The following is a 21,075-nucleotide window of genomic DNA, read 5'->3' on the forward strand; positions in this document are numbered from 1 at the left end:
CTATTTTGTTGCACGTACATTGGTTTGTCATTTATCAATTTACTCCCTTAAAATACTTTTTTTTAAATAAATGTTTTTTAGATTTGCAATTGGTTTGCAAACTGGAGGCGCAAACTGAAAAACGCCGAAGCAGCTGAGGATCCAGCTGAATCCGACATCTCAATGGACTCGGAGCCTCGAGTGATTTCCTCCTGGGGTCGCAGAATCCTGATCTACAACAACGTCGCAGCCCGCAACGCGGAGAAAATTCCAGTCAACTGTGGCACGGCGCTTTTAGAGGACAGCGACCAGGAGATGGAACTCTCTTGCGGCAGACTGACAAGTTCCAGTGGTATAAATCAAAGTTTTAGTATTTAAATTTATTAAATTAATTCTGTAGACTCGTACAACCCGACTGTGATTGACCACTGTTACTCAATGACCCCGATGATGGTCAGCGAGATGGATAAGAATGGCAACTACTGCAGGAGCAATAGCAACAAACAGTGGATCTGGAATCTGCAAGACGCGGACAAAACCAGGCCAAACAGTGGTAATGCTGATTTATTGAAATAAATCCCAAATTTTAACCGCAATGCGCCACAGATACGGAAATGGAGGACGCAGAGGCTCCGCACCGAGAAGCCGAGATCGAAGCAGCCGTGGTGTTGGCGACGTTAGGAACCGCTTAGATTTCGTTTTGTGATCACAAGAAACTCTCGCAAGGCTGATTTTAATAGAAATTTGTATTTTTCGAGGCGAAATCTCCCGACGTTAAGTTTTCGGAACAAAAAACGTATTTAAATCAATAGTGACTGGATGAATAAAATCAAAAATGTTATTTACCACAGTAATAGTTTCATTTTTTTTACATCTCAACTATTTAAACTCATAATCAAATGTCTTTATCCACTTTTCAACTGCTCCATTCGGGACTCAAGGTTGGACACAAAGTTTTGCTGGTGCGTGTTCAGCTGGGAAACCAGAGTGCCGCCCGCACTGTTCAGGACAGACACCAACTGCGCTCTGGCCATCGTCAGGTCTGGCAGGGCGGCGTATTTTTCCAGCTGGGACACAGTCATCAACCGGTCTTCCACGATTCCAGCTGAAAAAGAACATAATTTTTAAGACCATGATTCGTCAGAACCAGCAATGGTTAAATTTACCGATTAAAACGTGGTGGCGAATCTTTTTCTTCAGAGACATGAGTGTTTTCACTGCTGACGATTTTTCAGCAAACGCTATCGAGTTGTGGTAGATCATGAGGGGCAGGATGGCCTCGTATTTTGTCCCTTTAAATGCGCGAGTCGCAACTTGCTTGCCAAATGTTTGCAGGTGGATTCCTTTCCGCTTCAAAATTGCAAACTCCTAATATAAAGTAAAATTGTTAATATTTTCACTGCAAAACAATGCTTTTCAAGTCATATACATTGTATCTTTCTTCGCCATTCATGAACAAATCTTGAAAAATGCACACAAATTCGGAGCTTTCTACCGATTCCATCAATTCCCTGGCAAGGATTCGTTCATACGGATTATCCTGAAATGATTATTTTTGTTAGTGATGCGTTTCTAGACATGTATGTTATTGTTGAGAAACTCACAATCTCTTCTTTGTTGTAATTTTTGTCTGAGCTTTTGGTGCAAATCTCTGTAATTAACGGCGGTGGCTCCGGGAACTTTGGTTTCGTGACCTCCAACATCATAAGTTTACTAGGGTGAGGAGGATGTGGCCTTTGAATGTTGACTTTCGTCTTACCAAACCGTAAGATTTGCACTCTTGGCGTCCACGGAAGAAGAATGGCTGCGATAAATTTAGTACATGAATTAGTTTTATATAAATAAAAATGATTTGATATTATGTACCTCTTTTTAAAATGTTTGAAGTCATCTTTGGTTTAAAATATTCGTAAAAAAACACAAGAACCCTTCAGCAGGCCCAAAATCGTAGCGATCATATGGCACAACAAAACAACGTGTGTTATACAGCCAAGATGGTATGCAACCGGCTTGTTTAAGTTCGTGCCTGCCATCTCGCGTCAGACGAGGACACTATTCTTAATATTTTCTTGTGGGGCGCTAAAACGCATAGATATTTACGCCGGTTAAATAAGAGGAAAACGCGAGTCGTGTTGACATAAGAAACGAATAAATATTTATATATTGATGCAAAGGCTAAATTTAATAATGAACACGTGTGCCTTTATATTTGCAAAAGCAAACCGTCGCTATTAAAGTAGATTGTTATGTATGTACTGCGAATTCTAAAAAATAATTTTTAATATAACTTCATTGAAAAGAAAGATGAGCTTAAATTTTCCCCAGGCTATTGCCGTTTGAGTTTCCAAGAATATCGGCTCCAAAGTTAATAATGCTAATCAAGTGGCGAGCACTGTCTCCTCTTTGGAAATCATGATTTATTTCGCCAGATAAGGGCTGTAATAACCCATTATTTTGCAGCGTTGGATAGATTGCGACGATCGAGAGGAATAAAAATCAAGCGAATAATATTTCGAGAAATTTGACGCATGATATTTGGAAATTATACATATTGCTTTTGATTTGATCAAAACTGCTTGCTATATTAAACATTTCAAATTAATTTCAATTCACGTTATGAAGTTATGAATCAATCAATTTTAATTTCCAGTGACTTGTATTGCACTTTATTTTTATTAGTGGAAAAAAATAACTTTTCATGCAATTTAACCTTTTGCTTAAAAAAAACTAAAAATATTAATAGAGACCCAAGAAGCAATTTTAAAAATGTGTCGGTGACTGGATGGTTTAAAAATAATAAAATCGACAAGTTTTCGGCAATTAACATAGCTATAAATTCCAAAATGATTTATTGCTCCAATTTTAAGCGAGCGGCATCTGTTGATAAGATAAGACTCACGACAGGATGACCGCAAGCAGCAGACTATAAGAAATATAAGATTTAAATGTATTTTGTTGGTATTATTGCTGATTGAGAGATATAAATAGCCGTTTTTATTGTATATATATTTGTGTAAATTCGCATGCAATCAAACTACACTCGCAAACTGCAAAAGTCATATCATTATTTGTTGAATTTATGCTGTCCATTCAATACTCTCAAGATAAAATTAATAAATTTAAATAAATTCTATTGTAAGAACCTATGCTGTTTTAACAATAAATATTGGAATCAAAAGAGGTAATTAAATCGATGGAAACCCAATAATAAAAGAAACTCAATACGAAGGCCACCATTTCCTCACACAATTTCTCAATATTACTTCAGGTTTTAATTTCTTATATAGCAATTTCAAAACAAATAATATTACAACGGACAAAATGCCAAAAAATAATCAAAAGACAGTTATAAATGAACTTATTTTCTCCATAGAATATCAGCGAGTTTTCAAAATAAATCAGATTTTATAAGCTTTCAAAATTATTTTATTTGATTCAGGTTTATTTCCCGTATTTATTATGTTTTCCTTTGCTTCTAAAATTTTATATCCGGCAACGACTTATCTTTTTTATTTTCAACTTTGAACGCACAGCAAAAAATATGAACATAACATACAGCAATATTTTTTAGATTTTTTATATCTTGCTGAGGCGCGCGTGCGAATTGCGAGGGCAGCGCTGCGCAAGGCCGAACGTGGCACCCTCGTCCGGCCACACACACGCGAGCACGGCGGCACTTTCAAAAAGGCGGAGATCCATCGTCACTCGTCAGCAGTCAGCAGCGCACTTATCTTGAAATTTAATCTCCGTGTTTGCTTTAAAATGCGCCTGTTTGCGCCGCGTACGCGCTGACGTGTTGTCCGGACGAGTGCAGGACGATGCGCCATCCCGTCAACGGTGCTGGACGAACGCAGGTGGGACTCAGGGTTGACACTTGACACACACACACACACACACACACGCTTCCCAGCTGGCTCGCCGTTCGATTCAGCTGGAAAAGCGCCTGAGTTCGCTGGGGTCATTGTTGCGCAAATTAGATTATTCTCTGTCGCAATGTTGTAAACGGAACGTGTCCTCGCTTTCAGGCGGCGCTGCTGAGAAGAAAATGCTGCTCGAGTGACTGAACGCGGTGCAAAGCTGGCGGACGCGATGGACGACGCCCTGAGCGAGGAACTCGGCGCCGCCGACGAGTACACGCTGACCACCTTCCTCTCGTGGGCCTCCTCCCTGGCCATGATCTTCGGTGGCGTCGTCCCTTACATTCCACAGTACGCGGAGATCAGGCGGTCCGAAAACGCCGAGGGCTTTTCCTTGTACGTTTGTTTTGCCCTGCTCATCGCCAATACTCTCAGGATTCTGTTCTGGTAAATAATCAGATTTTAAACGCCCTTATTCACAGTCCCATTTCGGTCCACGACTGATTTTAAATCTGGTCCCAATGATACACAAGGTCAACAGGTTGAATTTAAAAAATTAAGGCCTTGAGGAAATAAGTCCCAATATTAAAAGCTGATAAACAGATGGTAGAATAGTCTATTTACAAATTTAAGGCTTATCTGCTGGGATTTAAGATTGAATCCTGCTACTTTGTGCATTCTGGCGTGTTGAAAGAATTTCTTTGATGTGCAGAAAACAAAAAATCGATTTAGCCAATCCCGGTAGAAACGAGCAAAGATTTTTTCGGTTGAGATGTTAATAAAGACAGAAGCATAGGAGGCTGTCATAACTGTCCCATTTGAAATTACAAGCAGCTTCCTCGGTGTTTATTGACTTCCGTATTTCAAAATTCGAAGGAAGTAACAGCTTTCTATGCAATGAGAAAGCTGCATTTTATTCTTTATATTATAATAGTTGTATTTGACGAAATGTCACGGGTTAAAAGGACAAATTAAACAAGAGAGCAAGAAAACTGGATGAAATACTCACCAGAAATAAATTTCTCCGAGTAGATTTCGTGAAAATAATTGCCAAAATATTCATTTTTACCGTTGAAAATTTTGGAAAACTTTTAAACCTCAATATCTCATCTCCGTCCCGTGATGCAATTTCAAAAATAGGGTTCGCTTTGGATTCCTCTTACCAAACCCAATCGAGCAAACACCAAATTTAATGACCTAGGTTAAGGTCAAGGGTCACTGCTCTGTTATTGTAAGTTTTGGAAGTGAGCCCATGATTTTGGACTTTTAAAAATGTGCTAAAAAGTTGTTCCGTGACATGAGTGAACTAGTGTGAAAATTTAAAAGTGGTGTTATCATTTGTTTTCGAGGAATTCCACTTTTAAACTCACAAAAATACAATTTTTGTCCAATGTGCTTTTAAATATTGTTAAATTTTAATCTCAACTTCCAACCATCAGAATTACAAACAGTGCACACTGATAGACTCATCTCAACCTCCCTGACCAGCTGAAGGGTTACTTACCCTGCACCCCCAAATTGATATATTTCAACCCCCTTGAATAATTATTAATTTTTATTCACTGTAATTATAAATTCAATTTTTCTTTTCTTTATTATTTTAAAGCTGTAGCAGGGTTGTTGAATAGTACGGTCGTTTAAGGGACGACTTAAGGCTTGTTGTTTATTAGTTTACCTTTAAATATATTACCAACTCGAAAGTTAATAAATTATCTGTATCAAATTTCAGGTTCGGCAGAGGATTTGAGCTTCCCCTGCTCATCCAGAGCGTAATCATGAATTTTGCCATGCTGGCGATGATCAAGCTGTGCGTGGATGTGAAAAACAAAACAATCGTCAAATTGTCCAAAGACAGACATTTTACAGGTACCCCTAATCGACACTGATTTTGCATTGCACACGTTTCTCGCCACCAAAATCCACTTGGTGATGTCTTCAAAATATTTAATCAAGTGTTTTTGAAGTGCTGTGTTTTATTGATGGTTATTTTTATTCTTCCATATTCTGTGCTGTCTAAACCCTCTTTCGCCCAGGCGGAGCTTCTAATTTGGTGCACCACACTTTGCGTGGTACGTTGGAGCTCACTTTTATGCTCATACATCTATATTCTCACCAAACAAATGCTTAACATTCACATCTCTCCACTTTTAGACCGACTCAAAAACACATTCATTTAATTAGTCGCTCAAACTCCACTAGTTTTGCACAAGTATGTAATTTCCACACTGGTTTTTACACATTTTGTCCTCATTTTGCTGCCATTGACGTAGAAAATTTTTGCATTTTGATTTTCAGATTTGCATTGTTTTGTAGCAATTTGCCTTCTTCATATTTTGGCTTTTCTCTGTCTTCACGCAGTCGTTTTTGTCGCATCTTATGTATTTATTTAAACTTTGTTCTCTGCTTTTTTGCCAAGACTTTGACCTCGACTTCTTCTGGCAATGGACGGACTTCCAGTCATACGTGGAGTGCATGCTCTTCGTCACTGCAATAGGCAGTGCGGCCCTTTACGTCTTTTCTCCGTCTTACTGGTTCGTCGAGGGACTGGGGCTTTTCGCAGTCCTTTCCGAATCGCTGCTCGGCGTGCCTCAGCTGCTGAGAAACTTTAAGCAAAAGTCCACAGAAGGAATGAGGTGCATTTTTAAACAAAAAAATTTAAAAGTTATTCTGAAATTTTGTTCTTTTGATTCCAGTGTGAATATGGTCCTGATGTGGACAAGTGGTGATACCTTTAAGACTTGTTACTTCATAGTAAAGAAAGTACCAAAGCAATTCCCTGCCGGCGCAATTATGCAGGTCATCGTTGACATTCTCATCATGATGCAAGTGTACGTGTACCGAGGGAAGGCACGACATGCTGTGCGCCAAGAATGAGCTGAATCAAATAACTTTTGAGTGGTTACTATGGCCTCGCAAGCGTTTTGAATTCACTGTTTTTTGTAAAAATAACTTAAATAGTTTTTGAAGACACTGTTTTGATTTGCATAAGTAAATAATACATTTTGTATAAATGTTGAAATAAGGAATTTTGAAAATTGAAGATTTAACTGTCATTTATAATAAATTTTCCTAAAACACAATTGCATTAAAATTAATTCATATTGGTCAGTTGATTTTTGTTATTTTTGCTTCAGTTTATTTTCATGAAAATATTAGTACAATGATCTAGCTATATATAATTCAGATTTGCCAGTTTTCTCTAAAATTTTAGCGTTAATTATTATTTTTCATTACAGATTTTCTTTCCCACCAACGAGACCAGTCTAGTGGCGTATTGTTTTTAAATAAAGAAAGATTTCTAGTGGAGCGACAATGCTCACTATTTGAAAAGCACGCCATTATTTTTTTTTTAAAAATTGCAGCTCAAACTTGTAACCCTTATTAGGATTGTTCTTTGTTCGTTTAAATGGTTTTAAAATGTCACCCCCAAGAACGTACATTATGATTATTAGAGTGAAAATTTTTAATTGAAAAATTATTCAGAATATTTCAAAATGGAGAGCTCTCAGCCTAAAATGAGACAAAAATTCGTTTTATTTTTATCTTTATTTGAGATAGTGTTAATGCTTTGCCACTTAAGTGGTTATAATTTAAACCGTATTATTTCCCCGCGTAAGACACGTGGACAAGGTTTTTTGGTGACCGCGTGAAATGCTTTTTATAATTATAGTTATTTTTGTTTATAAAGCAAGTGCACGTAAAATTTAATTTAATAAAATCCCATGAAAATTGGGTTTGTGCGGACTAACGTAAAGATAAATTAAATTAAATCAACATGTAGCTACCGTTCATTAATTAAAAAATATTTTTTAAGCATTATCTATGATATAATTTTATTAGAAAAACAATCAGATGTCATATACTTCACGGTTTCACCTTGTTAACAAAAGAAAAAAAATAAGGTTTAAATGATTAAAATCTTAAAAAAATATTCGTGTCTGCACATAATATTGTGTCAAATCGATTGCAACAGGGGCTGCGAATCAGTCGATCGATGCGCCACCCTCAACAACGAAAAGTCCCGTGACTCATTTGCGCACAAAATTTAATCACGCGCGCGTGTACGTCCCGGCGCCACCGATCAAGATCTCGCACATGAATAATTCAGTCGCACTGCACCGGCGAGTAGCAGCACCAGCCGCCGTGTAACATGAGTCATTGTTACGATTTCGCGCAGATATTGCCATCTCCGGCATATTATCTGGGGGGCGCAACCCCTTACGGAGGGGGGGTGGGGTGAGTGAGCATGCGTGGCGCGCGCGGGGTCCTCGCTGTTGCCGATGACTCGGTGCTTGTTTTCAGGCCCGCAGGGAGTTTGCACGGGGCGAAAGGTTGGGCGAGCCGAGCCTGAAAACGACTCCGCAACCGTCACCAGCCGTCTGGCCACTGCTCAGGTACGACCTCCGCGGGACCCCGCTGCACCCTCAGGGTCGGGAAGGCCGCTCCCGCAGATCAACAACAAAAAGTATTGATTTTCCATTAACACGTCGCAGCTCTCTGCTGTTCATTCATGAGACGCATCGCAATTATTTCGACCTTTTCGCTCTTTTACACTATTCTCCGGGTAGGATTTACGTCTGCTCTCTTCTGGCGCAAAATCCCCTTTCGTGTATGTGCAAAGATCCGCTGCTTGGCTTTTACGACGCCTTATTTGTCTGTGTATAATCGCATGCAAAAGCGGTGTTTCGGGATGTTGCAAAATTTGGCAAAAAGGGCGACACTAGACGTTAAATGATTATACAAAATATTTCCGAGGCGTGCCAAAGACGCAAACTTTCTGGATTTTTTTACTCCATCGATTAGTGATTGACGTAAATGGTCGGGAAATAGACACAGATGTTTTAGCATAGAATAAATTTAAATAATGGAGATGGAATGAAAACGATGTTAGATAAGACTTTTTTTCTTTGTCCTGATATTCAGTCTGAATTTTTTACACTTTGTAGTACCTGATTAATCCTTCCCTTTTTCAGTTGAAAACATATTGTTAAAATTTTCAAACAACATTTTCATAATATTATTACAGCATATATTGCTCCATCTACAAAGAATGCGCCAGTACTCGCTGAGAAACATTTTATTGCGTCAGTTGAGTAACTATATCGGTTGTGATTTTACTTAAAAGCTCGCGCATCAATTTATTGGATAGTAATCACGCCTCTGTTAAGTGCCGGGAAGACAAAAAGGATATCTTTGAAGCGTGATAACGCTTAATGGGTAAGAGAACGCGCTTTATTAAGTTCTCACCGTTTGTACAGGTCGGTATAAAAGTCTTCATATCTAGGCAGCTTCTTACAATTAGGTCATTTTTCAAATTGCCTCATAGAAAGATTCGATATGTTAATATTATATTATTTAATGAACCCCGTAATTTTAGAACCATGATAATTGAAAAATTCTCAGAACCTTTTTTACTCTAAAAAACATACGTAATGCTAAAAATTTCCTTTCAAAATTTAGAATTTTTTTATTCCGCTTGCATTATTTTTTCGTTAGATTTTCATCTGGTAAAGGCTGCGTCGTAAAAACATTTTTTTAATTTTCAATCACGGCATCTGGTTGTATTGAAATCATAGTTAAAATTGTTACTAAAATGACAATTATAATTTTAAATTAAAATGTTCACGACTACATGAGATAAAAAATTAAAGTTTTCTAGCAGCTAGAGAAACGTTAAGTATAATTTCAGGCGGAAAGTTTGTTTAAAATTTTGATGATAGAAATGAAAAAACATCAATAATATTAACTACTGCACATGATAAACGCTAACATATTTTTTCTATTTCGTGGTTTCAAGCGTTCATGCAGGTGTTTGTCATTTCAAATAACATGAATGATAAACTATTATAAATTTTGAAGATATTAAAAACAAGCATTAATGCCTAGGCTGCATTCTTCTATAACATAACAGAAGCCATAAAACGCGGATAGCGAAAGAATCAATATATGCAGGCGCAGCGCTCACAAATCGCTTTTCTAGGTAAATTTCTCTTTCATTCAACTTTACCTCCACGAACGAGTGGCGGTGCGAACCTCCCCCTGAGATTACGCGATTTCCTCCCCACGAAATCCTAATTCGCCTACGTTCAATTCCGCAGATGTGCAGCAGCTAAAACGGCAGCCAGCAGAGTTAGTTGATCGGCAAACAGCGTGAGAGTGTGAAAATGACTTCTCGTTCCAAGGAGCGTGTGACCGCCGCCATTCGCCGTATTTTCCGCACCACCCCCGAGCGGAACGACAGCCCCAGCTCGCCCCTGAAGGCCGTGCCTAAAACGCAGAATGGACCGGCGGCCGTCGCGGCCAACAACAGCCCGATGGCCTCTCCGGCAAGACGCCTCCTCCGGTGCCGAGACGCCGTCTCGCCGGCGGCCAACCTCGATCTTGTGGCCAATGCAGGTGAGAAAGATCCAATGTTTTATTTTTAATTCTCAGCATCAATATGAACGGGAAAAAGCATATATATTTTGGCCTTGAAATCAAAATATTTTAACAAAAAATATTGGTGAATTGGATTTAAGTAAACCGCTTTGACTACGAAAGTAAAAAAATAAAACTAGAAAAATAGCTGGTGTGCAGTATAGAGAGAATAATTATTTTTATCCAATTCATAATTAAAATAAAATTAAACGGTTCGAAAACACATTTTTGATCGTGAGAATTATCAAACAGAAACGATTAATTCTACCTTTTTAATTTTTACTGACTGTTAAAAACCAATTGCAGGTGTTGTGCCGCAGCAGCCAAGCAAGTCATCCAGACTCCAATTTCCTGGTGCAAGTTTCTTCAAGAGCAAGAGAAAAACAGCCGAGCCCAAAGCGACCGCCTCGTCACCCTCCTCTTCCGGCTCTAGTTCGTCCTCTTCCAAACCCCCTAGTCATCCGTCTGAACAGGCAGCTGGTCACGGCAAAGCCGTCAGGACCAAGAGACTAATGAAGGAACTGAAGGTAACGCAGAAGTTTCCACATACAAAATATCGAAACGAGTAAAACCAGGAAATTCCTCGCAAAATTCTATTTACGCCTTAGAGAGCATTATGTAACTGACCAGCATTTCTAGGGCAATGTTTATAAACGAGAGCTGACATTGGCCCTGAACCAAATTTCTTGGTCTCTGCTTGAATTCCAAAAAGTGCAATTTTCTCTTTTATTCATGCCAGTCTCGTCTTAATTCGATAATCCCACATTCGTGATTTCGCAACAAAGACTGGCATTGAGAAAACTGGCACGAGGCCATTTGCTCTGTCGCCTTTCATCCCTATTAACTTTCGTTGATCCAGGAGATCCAGCGGCTGCAGAAGTCGAGTCAGACGCCGAGCTTCACCGCCGAACTGGTGAACGACAACCTGTACGAGTGGCACGTGCGCCTCTACGCCATCGACCCTGAGAGCGACCTGTCACGCGACATGCGAGAGCACGGCCTCAACCATATCCTGATCAGCTTCACCTTCCCCGATAACTTCCCGTTCGCACCACCCTTCATGAGGGTGGTCACGCCGCGCATCGAGAAGGGTTTCGTCATGGAGGGCGGCGCCATCTGCATGGAGCTGCTCACGCCGCGCGGCTGGGCCAGCGCCTACACTGTTGAGGCCATCGTCATGCAGTTTGCGGCTAGCATAGTCAAAGGACAGGTGAGTCGGAAATGCAAAACGTTGCTTTAAAGGTTTCGTTGATTTGACATGTGCCTTAGGGGTTGGGAAATTTATACGGTTTTGTCAAATTTTCCTGGTAGCGATTTTCTTTCCAATACAGTGCGTAGGCTGGTCCGAGACCTCTAATTTTGTTGCTTCTATTAGTTCTATTCACTGAATATGAACGGATAAACTTATTTTGGGCATGCACTTAGGGAGCACTGATTAAATAAATAATTTGCAGATCATTGAAAATATTATTCCATGTTATTAATCTATTTTTACGTATTGAGTTCAACAGAGCTGAAATTTTGACAGGTTTCCGCCTAATTGACCGTAAATATCGTTTAGAGTAATTGCATGCTTTCCAAGTAATGGGTGCTCTCTTAGATAATTAATTTCGCAAAATAAATTTCCTCATAAATCCAGATAGCTAATAATATCGGTCAGATTGGAGAAAAAAGAAATGAGAAAAAATATCCACAAACGGTGTAAATTTAAAACCGGCAAAATCAAGATCTCAAATTTTGACCATCATATACGTGTCGAAGGTCGAAGACTTAAAATTTCATATTTTTTAAGCATAAATTCACAAGAATCTAATCAATTGAACTCTTGTTCAAGTGAAAATTATGTGTATATAGTTATCTTAATACTACTATATATGATTATCCTGATAAAGATGAGCTAAAAAAGAAGAAAATTTTCTAGAATTGACAAAAACTACAAATAAAATCACAGCACTGTATTTTTTAAATGTTATAGTGTAATTTAAAATGTTTTATTCCAGGGTCGCATCGCGCGAAAGCCGAAAGGCAGCAAGGATTTCACGCGACGCACTGCTGAGGAGAGTTTCCGCAGCTTGGTGAAGACGCACGAGAAGTACGGCTGGGTCACCCCGCCCCTGGCCGACGGCTAGACTGTGACGGCTGCGTGCGACTAAAGACATTCCATGCCACCAAAACAATCGCACTTGTTTAGTGATCATTACATCACATCACACACCACATCATGCATTGTGAATTTACTCCTCAATCGGCCTCCACGGTACGGATCTCAATAAGCAGCGCGTTCCAACTCGAACGAAGTTGAAGTTCGAAACGTCTATTTCACATCACACTATGTGTGACTTGAGGACTGCTCGGAAAATCGGCCTCTCACGAGGGAAAGGTTATTCGTTTTCCAGGGTGGAAATACACATACAGAAAAATTATTTTCTCTTGCCTTAAAGATACAAGAAGCTGGATGAAGTTGGAATTAAGACGAAACTTTTTATTTCCAAAAATCAATTCTTCTATTCCGAAATAATTTTTTTATACTCTTGAAATCGAACAAAAAATTGACAAAAATAATTAATTATGACACTTCTTGTCCCTGATTCTGCTTGAAAAAATGGATAATCTAAGAAGGAAACGGTTTGAAACAGGCAGCTGAGCATACACAGTGGCCTTCTTTCAGTCGATAATTCCTAGAATTATGCATATTCTTTCAATTGTTTTTATTTTCTGTCATTAAATTTTGATCTTTCGCATAAAGGAAATTTTTGGAAATTAAGAAAAAGGGGACAAACATTTTTTGCTTTTTTCAAATTTCCAAGAGAAATTAGTGTAAAAAACATGGGCTTCGTTGTTGTGTATTTGGTGTCGTCCTTGCACAACCCGAACAAGGTCAAAACGCGTGTTTATAGTATAGACACGGTAATTAAGAGCGTGATTAGCGAGTATGCAGCCGGCACGACACCAGCGTCGCCCCGGCTGCATACCCGCGTCGAGTTTCCTCCTCTCTCGTGTGCGAAAACGGGCCAATTATTTTGCGTGCAATCCGAGCTGCGCAGCGGGATTTAGCGACGTCACTAAAACGAGCAGTCTGCGTGGCGGCGGACTGGCTAGGTTTATAAAAAAAAGACAGTGTATAGTAGGAAGCAGGCGATCGAGTCACCCTCCTGATGACAACGCGCGACAAGAGATATTTAATTACATTGTTATGTGCTCAAATATACACAAACACACAAACCACCCTAACCAAACCACCCACTCAAGTCCAGAATGTTGCATGTGTCACGTGTTGTGTCCCGATTCAAGTACGCGTTGTTATCGAATTACTCCACTCATTAGCAGAGCGCAGTACAGTCATAAACATGCTGCTTTGGAATTCTCTCCGCCGCGGGTTTTTACACACATTTTTGCCATTTTTATCCGTGTACGAAATTTGGCAGCAGCGCACCATATTGATTGCAACAAACACACAAACAAAATTAGCAGTAAAGAGTGAGATTTTTAAAGTTAGGCCGTTATTATCGCTTGGAATTAATCTTTGAAATCGAATTATATTATAAATATTTCGGTCACGAAAACGACAACACTGAAGAGAGCTTTCGGGTTTGACGCGCAAGCTATTTACCTGAAGTAGTTGATTTTATAATTACTAAATTATAATATATTGAACTTATTACGGAAAAAATATTGAAAAAAATATCATTAGCTGGGTATTGTTTTGTCTTTAGTAAAGTGGCTGTGAAACGTTTTTTCGTTCCGGTTGAAAATATTTGAGAGGAAGCTAAAAATTAGTTCTCGTGTGTGTCTGTACGTATATTTATCCGTCCCGTTCAGAGGTTTGTTATACAATACCGATCGTTTGGGCACGAAACACTCAAACCCATGCCAAAAATTTAATGCAGGCCGATCGAGAAATATTAAAATTTTTCATTCTAGCGATGAGACACCAGAATTTCAAACAAAAATGGAATGACATCTTGTTAACTTAATATGTACGCTAAAATCGCCATCATTATATATTAATACAAGCATACACACTATGTATATGATATTAAATGTGCATGTTTTGCAATAAAATACAATGTTTGGTCCTCTGAAATAGAAGAAGGGTAAACAAAACACACACACATCTCCACAAAGCGCTGATCAAATTCTAAAAACTACTAATCCGTGAGCAGCTCTCCTCTCAAACTTTGACCGCCAGAATTAACAATAAGGACTGGCCGTCAAAGCTGAAAAGGCAGGCGTTCGTCACACAAACTGTGTTGATTGTATTTGAATGTGTCGTAGAAAAGCCAATGTTTTCCTCCTGTGTCCAAATACGTCAACCCTAACCCGCTTCGTACTTAAATGAAAATTAAAACCATCATCGTCAGTAAACCAAACTAATTTCCACCTGTTTTATTTCAATTTTCCTAAACCTCAGATTTGAAAATAAAATTTCCGCATATTATATCTAATGCAAGAACGAAAATGAAATGTATAATATATAATTATTTATGTGTGTACTTACCGGGTTGATTACACACATTCACGCAATTTCGGCGAATTTCTTGCTCACCAAAATCAGCCGTTTTGCACTGTTGAGTTTAAAAATGCAAGGTGTCGTGATGCATTACGGACGAACTTGCATACAAAACAATAACCAGACAAAATAGCACTAGGAGCAAACACGACAGCAGGCAGGGCACACCTGTTGACTGACCTAATTATTGTAAGAAGAAGTTAGTGCTCATTGTAAGTAAGTGGAGTGGCCACCTCGCGCCAGCTGTTCAGCTTGTCGCCTCTGCGTCTGCGGAAGTTCAACGCTCGGGAAGATCAGCTTTTGTTTACATTCTCCCCTCTTCCGCTACCCCAGCAGCGAATTCTTCGCGTGTAGATACGCGTGCAAGCATGGTTGTGTTTTCGCTGTTTACGGAGGAAATCAGAATTAGACACCGCAAAGCTACTGATCTTTTTGTTGAAAATGTGTTTATTTGTTTTTATTTCCGCAAGAGACTTCTGCTTTTCACAATAGTGCTTTTAGTGATGCTGTGTGTTGCCCTGACTGTACAAAACAAATTACATACAACGTAAAGTGTGATAGAATTTCGGAACCTACGATTTGTGTTTGTGTGATTGTCTGCATAATACATCATACAATACGAAATTTGGAAGCCCTGCGTGATTTCGTCGCTGCATTTAGACATCTCCATGACATGTGGGTGAGCAGTTGGTGAGTACAGTACGAAATTTGTAGTGTAGATCTTGCATGCAAATATTATGTTGTGTGCATGCATATTTTAAGTACGCGGTTTGAAGCTTACATTTTCGGAAAATGCAACATAACGTGGTGCCTTCCGTCTGGTTTTCTGCACGCATTAAATTCAAATAATTGTCCTGACTCACAACAGTGACATCATCCCCTTGCCATTGCCACAATCCCGTTCATGCCGATAGTCAAACACCTTTGTGCTGGAACTTTATATACTGGCCAATTAATATTTATTTTAATATATATTTTTGCTTTTTTGGCTACTTGGCAAGTGGTTCATTGAGTCTATTGAATGTGGAATTTAGCTACAATTTATTTGTACAATGTACAAGATTGAAATTAGGACCGATTAAGTAAAAGTTAAATTTCAAATTTTGCCAAATTAATGAACGATTTTTGCAATAATCTCTTCGTTACGAATCTGACGGTGTGTGAATGCGAACGATGAAGAAATTTCCCTCCTGCCGAGATAAATACCGATTTGAATCAGGAGAAATTTCACCGATTGATTATAGCATGTACACTTTAGAACCAATTTTCCCTTAAAAATTGAACAGCATTTTTCCCGAGTTTTTAGTTTAATAATAAGTACAAGGTAATAAAGGGGATTTTCTCTTAAGTAAAAAATAAGTAGACACGCTTTTACTACATCATAACCATTATATTATTCAATCACTGTAAGCCTCCCACTCGAGGGGCCGTTTATAAATCGGCTCGTACTCCAAACACACGTCCAAAGCCTCAGCCATTTTCATAAACCAATTCTCCAAATAAATGTCCAATGTGCCACGGTCGAATATGTACTGGTACCAAATTTTGATCCTCTCGAGGACGGGCGAGCGCAGCATGAGGATCTTCCCGATCTGCATCACAAGTCGGATACGCGTTTGCGGGAACTGCAAGTCGATGTGCAGATCCTTGACCTCCCTCAGGCACTCTTGGTCGTCCTGCAAGGCCTGCAGGACGGCAGGGATCATCTCCTCGACGTAAATATGCACTCGCGAGTCGATCTTTTTCGAGCCGTGCAAAAACATTTGGAACAGTTTGCAGTTCTCGTAGCGGTACACCAAATGCATGTTATCGTACTTGGTCCTGTAAATGGAAAACACCTGCAGGTTAGTGAAACTTTCCGCGTCGAGGGTGCAGTCTTCCGGCCTGTCCGACGTGGAAAACTCGTCGACGAACAGCTTCTGCAGCACCGGACACGCCTGCACAACCTTGTAGAGGTTGAGACGGTAGTGCGTGGCTCCGTTCGGCAGGCCGTACTTGAGGCCCAGCTGCGTCAGGGTCGGGCCGAAAATGTGCAGAATTCGGTAGACATCCACGTCACGCACGCCGTGCAGCTCCAATGCAACCAGTCTTTCCCTGGGAATCGTGGCCAGCTTGGCGATGGAGGAGGGTTGCAGATCCTGGCCGAAGATCTTCAATTTGCCCACGGTGAGGCTCTTGGGCCACTCGCACTGCAGAGAATCCAGTTCCAGCTCGGTTAGGTGCACCACTCGCTCGGCTTCTTGCTGAATGCGGCTGAATTTCTCCACGAAGCCTTTCCAGCTGTTGACCGGGAAGTTGTCCGACAGGTAGAAGTGGAAGTTGGTCAGACTGGGGGTCCGGGACGCCACGTTGGCCATTAGGGCCACTATGGTCTTCGTGCGGAAGCGTGACTGCTCCACGAATGATGGGTTTGGTATTGTGATCTGTAGACTCAGGCTGCGCAGCTTCTTCATGTTGGTCAGGTACCCTACGCACTCGCTCGTTTCCTCCTCGCTCAGGAAAATCGTTATCTCGAGTTCTCTGGAAAGGAACAAAATTAATTGAATTTTCATGACATGTTATCTATTTTATTTGATGGATAGAATCTAAAATAATCTGATTTTTTGCGATTGTTGAGTGAAACCGCACAAAAGGCTATTTTTGGTTTTTGGATATTAATTTAAGGGGAAATAGATTTGATGGGAATTCTAACATGTAACGAAGGGCCTTAACGCAATTTTTAATCATGACTTTGAAAAGTTATATACCAAAATTGTTTAGATCTTGACTCTTTTTTAATCAATTTTTTAGACAAAACTGACCAAATAGATTCATAAAATTACTCCAAAATTATCAATCAACGGGAAAAATAGTTAAATTTGAAGTTGCTGACAATAGTAAGTAATGGTTTATTGAGTTAGGGAAACATTGCTCACCGCTTAATTAGAATATAAACTTTGAAAATGATTTTCTAGCAAATTTAAACGGCAAATCTTTGAAAATTTTAATCCCCAAAATTTTTAAGAGGCAATAATAGTCAAGGTTAAAGGTAAAAATAAATTTCCATAGTTTCACAGTTCATATTATATTTTAAGGCCAAAATTTCTTTAAAAGCTGTAAATCATATGGTTTATTTTACCCTTGTAAAACAAGTTCGGTTATCATTCTTCCTCTTTAAAATTAAATTTGAAAACCCGAAATGAAAAGTACGATTCATTTATGACTTTACTCGAGGTTTTGGTGATTTTTCGAGAGCACCCGCAAAGTTTTTGGCTCGCAAATGAAGTCCTTAATGCTGAGGAACTTGAGGTGTGTCCACTGGCTAACACTTTGGCAAGGGAAAGCGAACTGCAGTTCGTTAGGCCAGCAGAGCCGCAGCCACTCGATGTGTAGACAGTGTCTTTGGATGTGGTGCAGCAGGACGCATATCGTTTGAATGTTTTCAAAGCGCTGCTCGGTCGCCGGCACCAATTGCTGCAAAGCCACGAAATCGAATTCGAGGAACGAATCGTTGACGAGCTGCAGCAGAAAATCGATCCCGACGCCCGCCACCACTTTCTTTTTGGCTTCCAGTGCGTCGATTATGAATCGGAATAGCGTCTTTGCCAATGATTTAGCTGTTTAAAGCATTATTTGGCTGGATTGTTTATTTTTATTTTTTTAATCCTTACGCATATTTTGTGTTAGGTAGTGAGTTCTCTCAAAAAGAGACGATTTTCTTATGATTGCTGTTAAGCAGAGATCCAATAATGTCCCAACCCTCCTTCTCTTCCATCTCTCTCGGTTGACAGCTCTCATTATCAAATTGAAAAATGGCTCACTAAAAGAAGTTTACTCAGTTAAAATCATTCTCATATTATGCAAGGAAAAATATGAATTACCTCATGTACGCGATTTCGTCTGACATTTTGGTGCTGTCCTTAAATCCAAATAAGATTATGTCATCTGATGCCCATTGTCAATTCTAAACTGTGTTTTATTGCAAAGGAATGAGCGTATAAGCATGAGCACCAGAAGCAGCAGTGAACACCGTCTATATTCACATTGCGGCTCTCGCGACTCACTTGTTCTCCACTGAACTGGAGGGTGCGCGCAGCCACGGGTGTCACATATAAAGAAGGGTTTCACTTTATATAACATAATAATCTGCAATTAAAGAAAATTTGAAATTTTTAAGGATATCAATTTCACGTGGTTGTCAATGAAGCGCTTTTACCATTTTTGTTATGTTTATTTTAAATAATTTTATTTTTCTACAGTTTTTCCATCATGTGAAACGTAAAAATGTTCCCTAGTTTGTCAGTAAAATTATATTTATTTTTAATTCTCTTAAAACTTTGAACATTAAATTTATGTATTAATTATAAATATAATCTTGACACAGAATATTTGTTACTTACAAAAATAGCCAAAATAACTATAATAACAAAAATACCAATTTTTACTTAGAGCAGTCGAATTGCAGACTGACACCGAGCTCAGATATCAGTCGGATGAAATTTCCATCTAAAAAGGATTTCATTCTCCTCTCACTGACCAGTCCCTGGCATCCGATTTTAATTTTTTGTAATCCCGGTGCACGCTGAATCATAATCTTAGCAATTTGCGCCAAAGTGGGGATCTGGTCTGGAAATTGAACGTCCAATTCCAAATCTATAACATTTTTCAAACTCGTAGGGTCTCCCTCAAGTGCATTTAAAACGGTCTGCAGCAATTCGCCGACGAAAATGTGCAGTTTGGGACTTAAATTGTTTGAGCCGATTAGGAACGTTTTGAAAATTTCACAGTTGTGGTATCGATTGATTATTTCGCTTCTGCTCCTGTAGAAATTAAACTCTCTCATCTGGTGGAAAAACCGTGGACTCAATTCAAACCCCTCAATTTCTTCTGCAGTTGAAAACTCATCCAGAGATATGCTTAGCAAACGCGGGCACATTTGCAGAATCTTGTACAGATTCAAATCTACCGGCGGGTGAGACCAGTGCAGCACTAGATGTTGCACTTTGCTCCCCAAAAACTGCAATATTTGGTAGAGAAAATCCGCGTCCACCTCGTTCAGTACCAGCGTGTTCAAATTTTCGGTAGGAATTGTTCTCAAGTTATCCACAGTGTCGGGGTTTGAGTCTAGAAAATCGCCGTAAATCGTTAGCTTGCCCAAACTAAGGTCTCTAGCCGGCCACGGGATCATGAGATTGAAAACTTTCAGCTCGATCAGATGCAGGGGTCCGGCAAACCGGTCAGAAGTGACCAATTCTTCGATGAATCCGTCCGATCCTCGCGAAGGACAGCGCTCGGACAGCTCGAAGTGGAAGTGCGATAGTTTTGGCACGGAAGCAGCAATCGCCGCAAACAGTTTGTTTACTGTCCTCTCGCGGAATTTCACCACCTTCTCGTCTTTCGGGATGGTACCTAAAATACTGAGCTTCCGCAGATTCTGAAATTCAGCGAAGGCAGACACTAAAACCCAGCTGCTTATAAAAACACTCATTTCCAGGGTCCTGTAAAAATGCAAAATTAATATTTAAATTTAATTTAATAAATTCATACTCTAGTTCGTTGTGGTTTTGTGCCAATAGCTGCAAGCAGTTTTGGTCAAAAATGAAATCACGGGCCGATAGGAATTTCAGATTTTTCCACTGGGTTAGATGATTCAAAGGAAAGTCGAACTGCAGCTCTCTTGGCCAGCATAATCGCAGTGCGGCTATTTTTGAGCATTTTTGCCTCAGATGGTGCAGACATACACTAATGTTGGCAATAGCGTCGAATGTATTATTAGACTTTCCCTGCATGATCCATTCAAAATCAAACTCGGTCAAATTTTCCGTGCACAGAAGCAAGATCTGGTCCAATTCAACGTTCATTGCTTTGCTGAGGGAATTTTTCAAGACAGCCTGGACCAAAGTAGCAGCTGTGTAAATAGAGACCAGCATAAGTGACCAATAATTAAGTGGATAAATTCAACATACGAACTCTACTCAAAGCAGACCGGAAATTGGGATCGCGTGCCATCTCCAAATTTTGAGTTACCTCATTCATGCACAAATTGAACAACGACTGCAAACGCTTACTTCTCAATCTCTCAGTTTTCAATCTTGACTCAAGGCTAGTGAACTCCAAATCGCTAGAAATGCAGCAATGGTACCGGAAGTAAATCAATAAAATAATTTGTAAGTTACCTCAATAAATCTAGATTTGCCTCATTCATGACTTGATATTTTCAAATGCTGCTGACGTTCTAAAGACGCTTGTGAGGTGTTTCGTTTATACTTGTTAGCGGTTTCCGCTCCTCAATTCACGAGAGTCTTGTCTAATTTTAGCAACATGACGATGTGG

The 21,075-nt window shown here is 39.6% G+C and overlaps 6 protein-coding genes across 12 annotated transcripts in view; 3 read left to right on the top strand and 3 right to left on the bottom strand.

Moving 5' to 3' along the window:
• LOC135943365 (homeobox protein Mohawk) overlaps window positions 1-827 on the top strand; it is a 3,170-nt gene extending 2,343 nt beyond the window's left edge. For both annotated transcript variants that reach the window (XM_065489861.1, XM_065489862.1), the window contains exons 5-7: window positions 82-331; window positions 380-532; window positions 586-827. In XM_065489861.1, the coding sequence (XP_065345933.1) occupies window positions 82-331; window positions 380-532; window positions 586-671 (489 nt within the window). In that variant the 3' untranslated portion in view covers window positions 672-827. The remainder of the gene's footprint in view (window positions 1-81; window positions 332-379; window positions 533-585) is intronic.
• JhI-21 (Juvenile hormone Inducible-21) overlaps window positions 1-14,788 on the bottom strand; it is a 27,016-nt gene extending 12,228 nt beyond the window's left edge. Inside the window, exon 1 of one of the 2 annotated variants that reach the window (XM_065489310.1) lies at window positions 14,768-14,788. In XM_065489310.1, coding sequence (XP_065345382.1) covers window positions 14,768-14,769 — 2 coding nt within the window. In that variant the 5' untranslated portion in view covers window positions 14,770-14,788. Of the gene's footprint in view, window positions 1-14,751 lie in introns of both variants that reach the window. The other variant, XM_065489314.1, reaches the window with a different exon arrangement.
• Window positions 852-1,998, bottom strand: mRpL10 (mitochondrial ribosomal protein L10). Its single transcript, XM_065489863.1, has 5 exons — window positions 1,846-1,998; window positions 1,584-1,783; window positions 1,409-1,519; window positions 1,146-1,347; window positions 852-1,084 (listed from the first exon to the last, which is right to left on the bottom strand). The coding sequence occupies exons 1-5, from the start codon at window positions 1,868-1,870 to the stop codon at window positions 885-887; spliced, it is 738 nt and encodes a 245-aa protein (XP_065345935.1). The 5' UTR covers window positions 1,871-1,998; the 3' UTR covers window positions 852-884.
• LOC135942299 (solute carrier family 66 member 2) lies at window positions 3,644-6,916 on the top strand. 4 transcript variants are annotated; one of them, XM_065488333.1, is made up of 6 exons: window positions 3,645-3,833; window positions 4,005-4,283; window positions 5,566-5,702; window positions 5,870-5,905; window positions 6,253-6,469; window positions 6,530-6,916. In XM_065488333.1, exons 2-6 carry the CDS (start codon window positions 4,069-4,071, stop codon window positions 6,708-6,710), a joined length of 786 nt encoding a protein of 261 aa, XP_065344405.1. In that variant the 5' UTR covers window positions 3,645-3,833; window positions 4,005-4,068; the 3' UTR covers window positions 6,711-6,916. The 4 variants fall into 4 exon arrangements, with proteins under 4 accessions (XP_065344409.1, XP_065344405.1, XP_065344406.1 ...); XM_065488334.1 differs by lacking the exon at window positions 3,645-3,833 and adding an exon at window positions 3,887-3,942; XM_065488335.1 differs by lacking the exon at window positions 3,645-3,833 and adding an exon at window positions 3,912-3,936.
• On the top strand, window positions 7,938-14,627 carry LOC135942298 (ubiquitin-conjugating enzyme E2Q-like protein 1). Of its 2 annotated transcripts, none has more exons than XM_065488332.1 (5): window positions 7,938-8,301; window positions 9,935-10,232; window positions 10,560-10,780; window positions 11,113-11,463; window positions 12,254-14,627. In XM_065488332.1, exons 2-5 carry the CDS (start codon window positions 10,001-10,003, stop codon window positions 12,380-12,382), a joined length of 933 nt encoding a protein of 310 aa, XP_065344404.1. In that variant the 5' UTR covers window positions 7,938-8,301; window positions 9,935-10,000; the 3' UTR covers window positions 12,383-14,627. The 2 variants fall into 2 exon arrangements, with proteins under 2 accessions (XP_065344404.1, XP_065344403.1); XM_065488331.1 differs by having other exon boundaries at window positions 7,940-8,230.
• A 1,294-nt stretch (window positions 14,789-16,082) lies between the features above and the next one.
• LOC135941798 (uncharacterized) lies at window positions 16,083-21,047 on the bottom strand. Its single transcript, XM_065487531.1, has 7 exons — window positions 20,919-21,047; window positions 20,709-20,863; window positions 20,290-20,650; window positions 18,624-20,240; window positions 18,414-18,562; window positions 17,972-18,359; window positions 16,083-17,283 (listed from the first exon to the last, which is right to left on the bottom strand). Exons 4-7 carry the CDS (start codon window positions 18,647-18,649, stop codon window positions 16,161-16,163), a joined length of 1,686 nt encoding a protein of 561 aa, XP_065343603.1. The 5' UTR covers window positions 18,650-20,240; window positions 20,290-20,650; window positions 20,709-20,863; window positions 20,919-21,047; the 3' UTR covers window positions 16,083-16,160.
• Window positions 21,048-21,075: the final 28 nt, after the last annotated feature.

This window comes from Cloeon dipterum, chromosome 4 (genome assembly GCF_949628265.1).
Source record: "Cloeon dipterum chromosome 4, ieCloDipt1.1, whole genome shotgun sequence".
In the NCBI taxonomy this organism is placed as follows: Eukaryota; Metazoa; Arthropoda; class Insecta; order Ephemeroptera; family Baetidae; genus Cloeon; species Cloeon dipterum.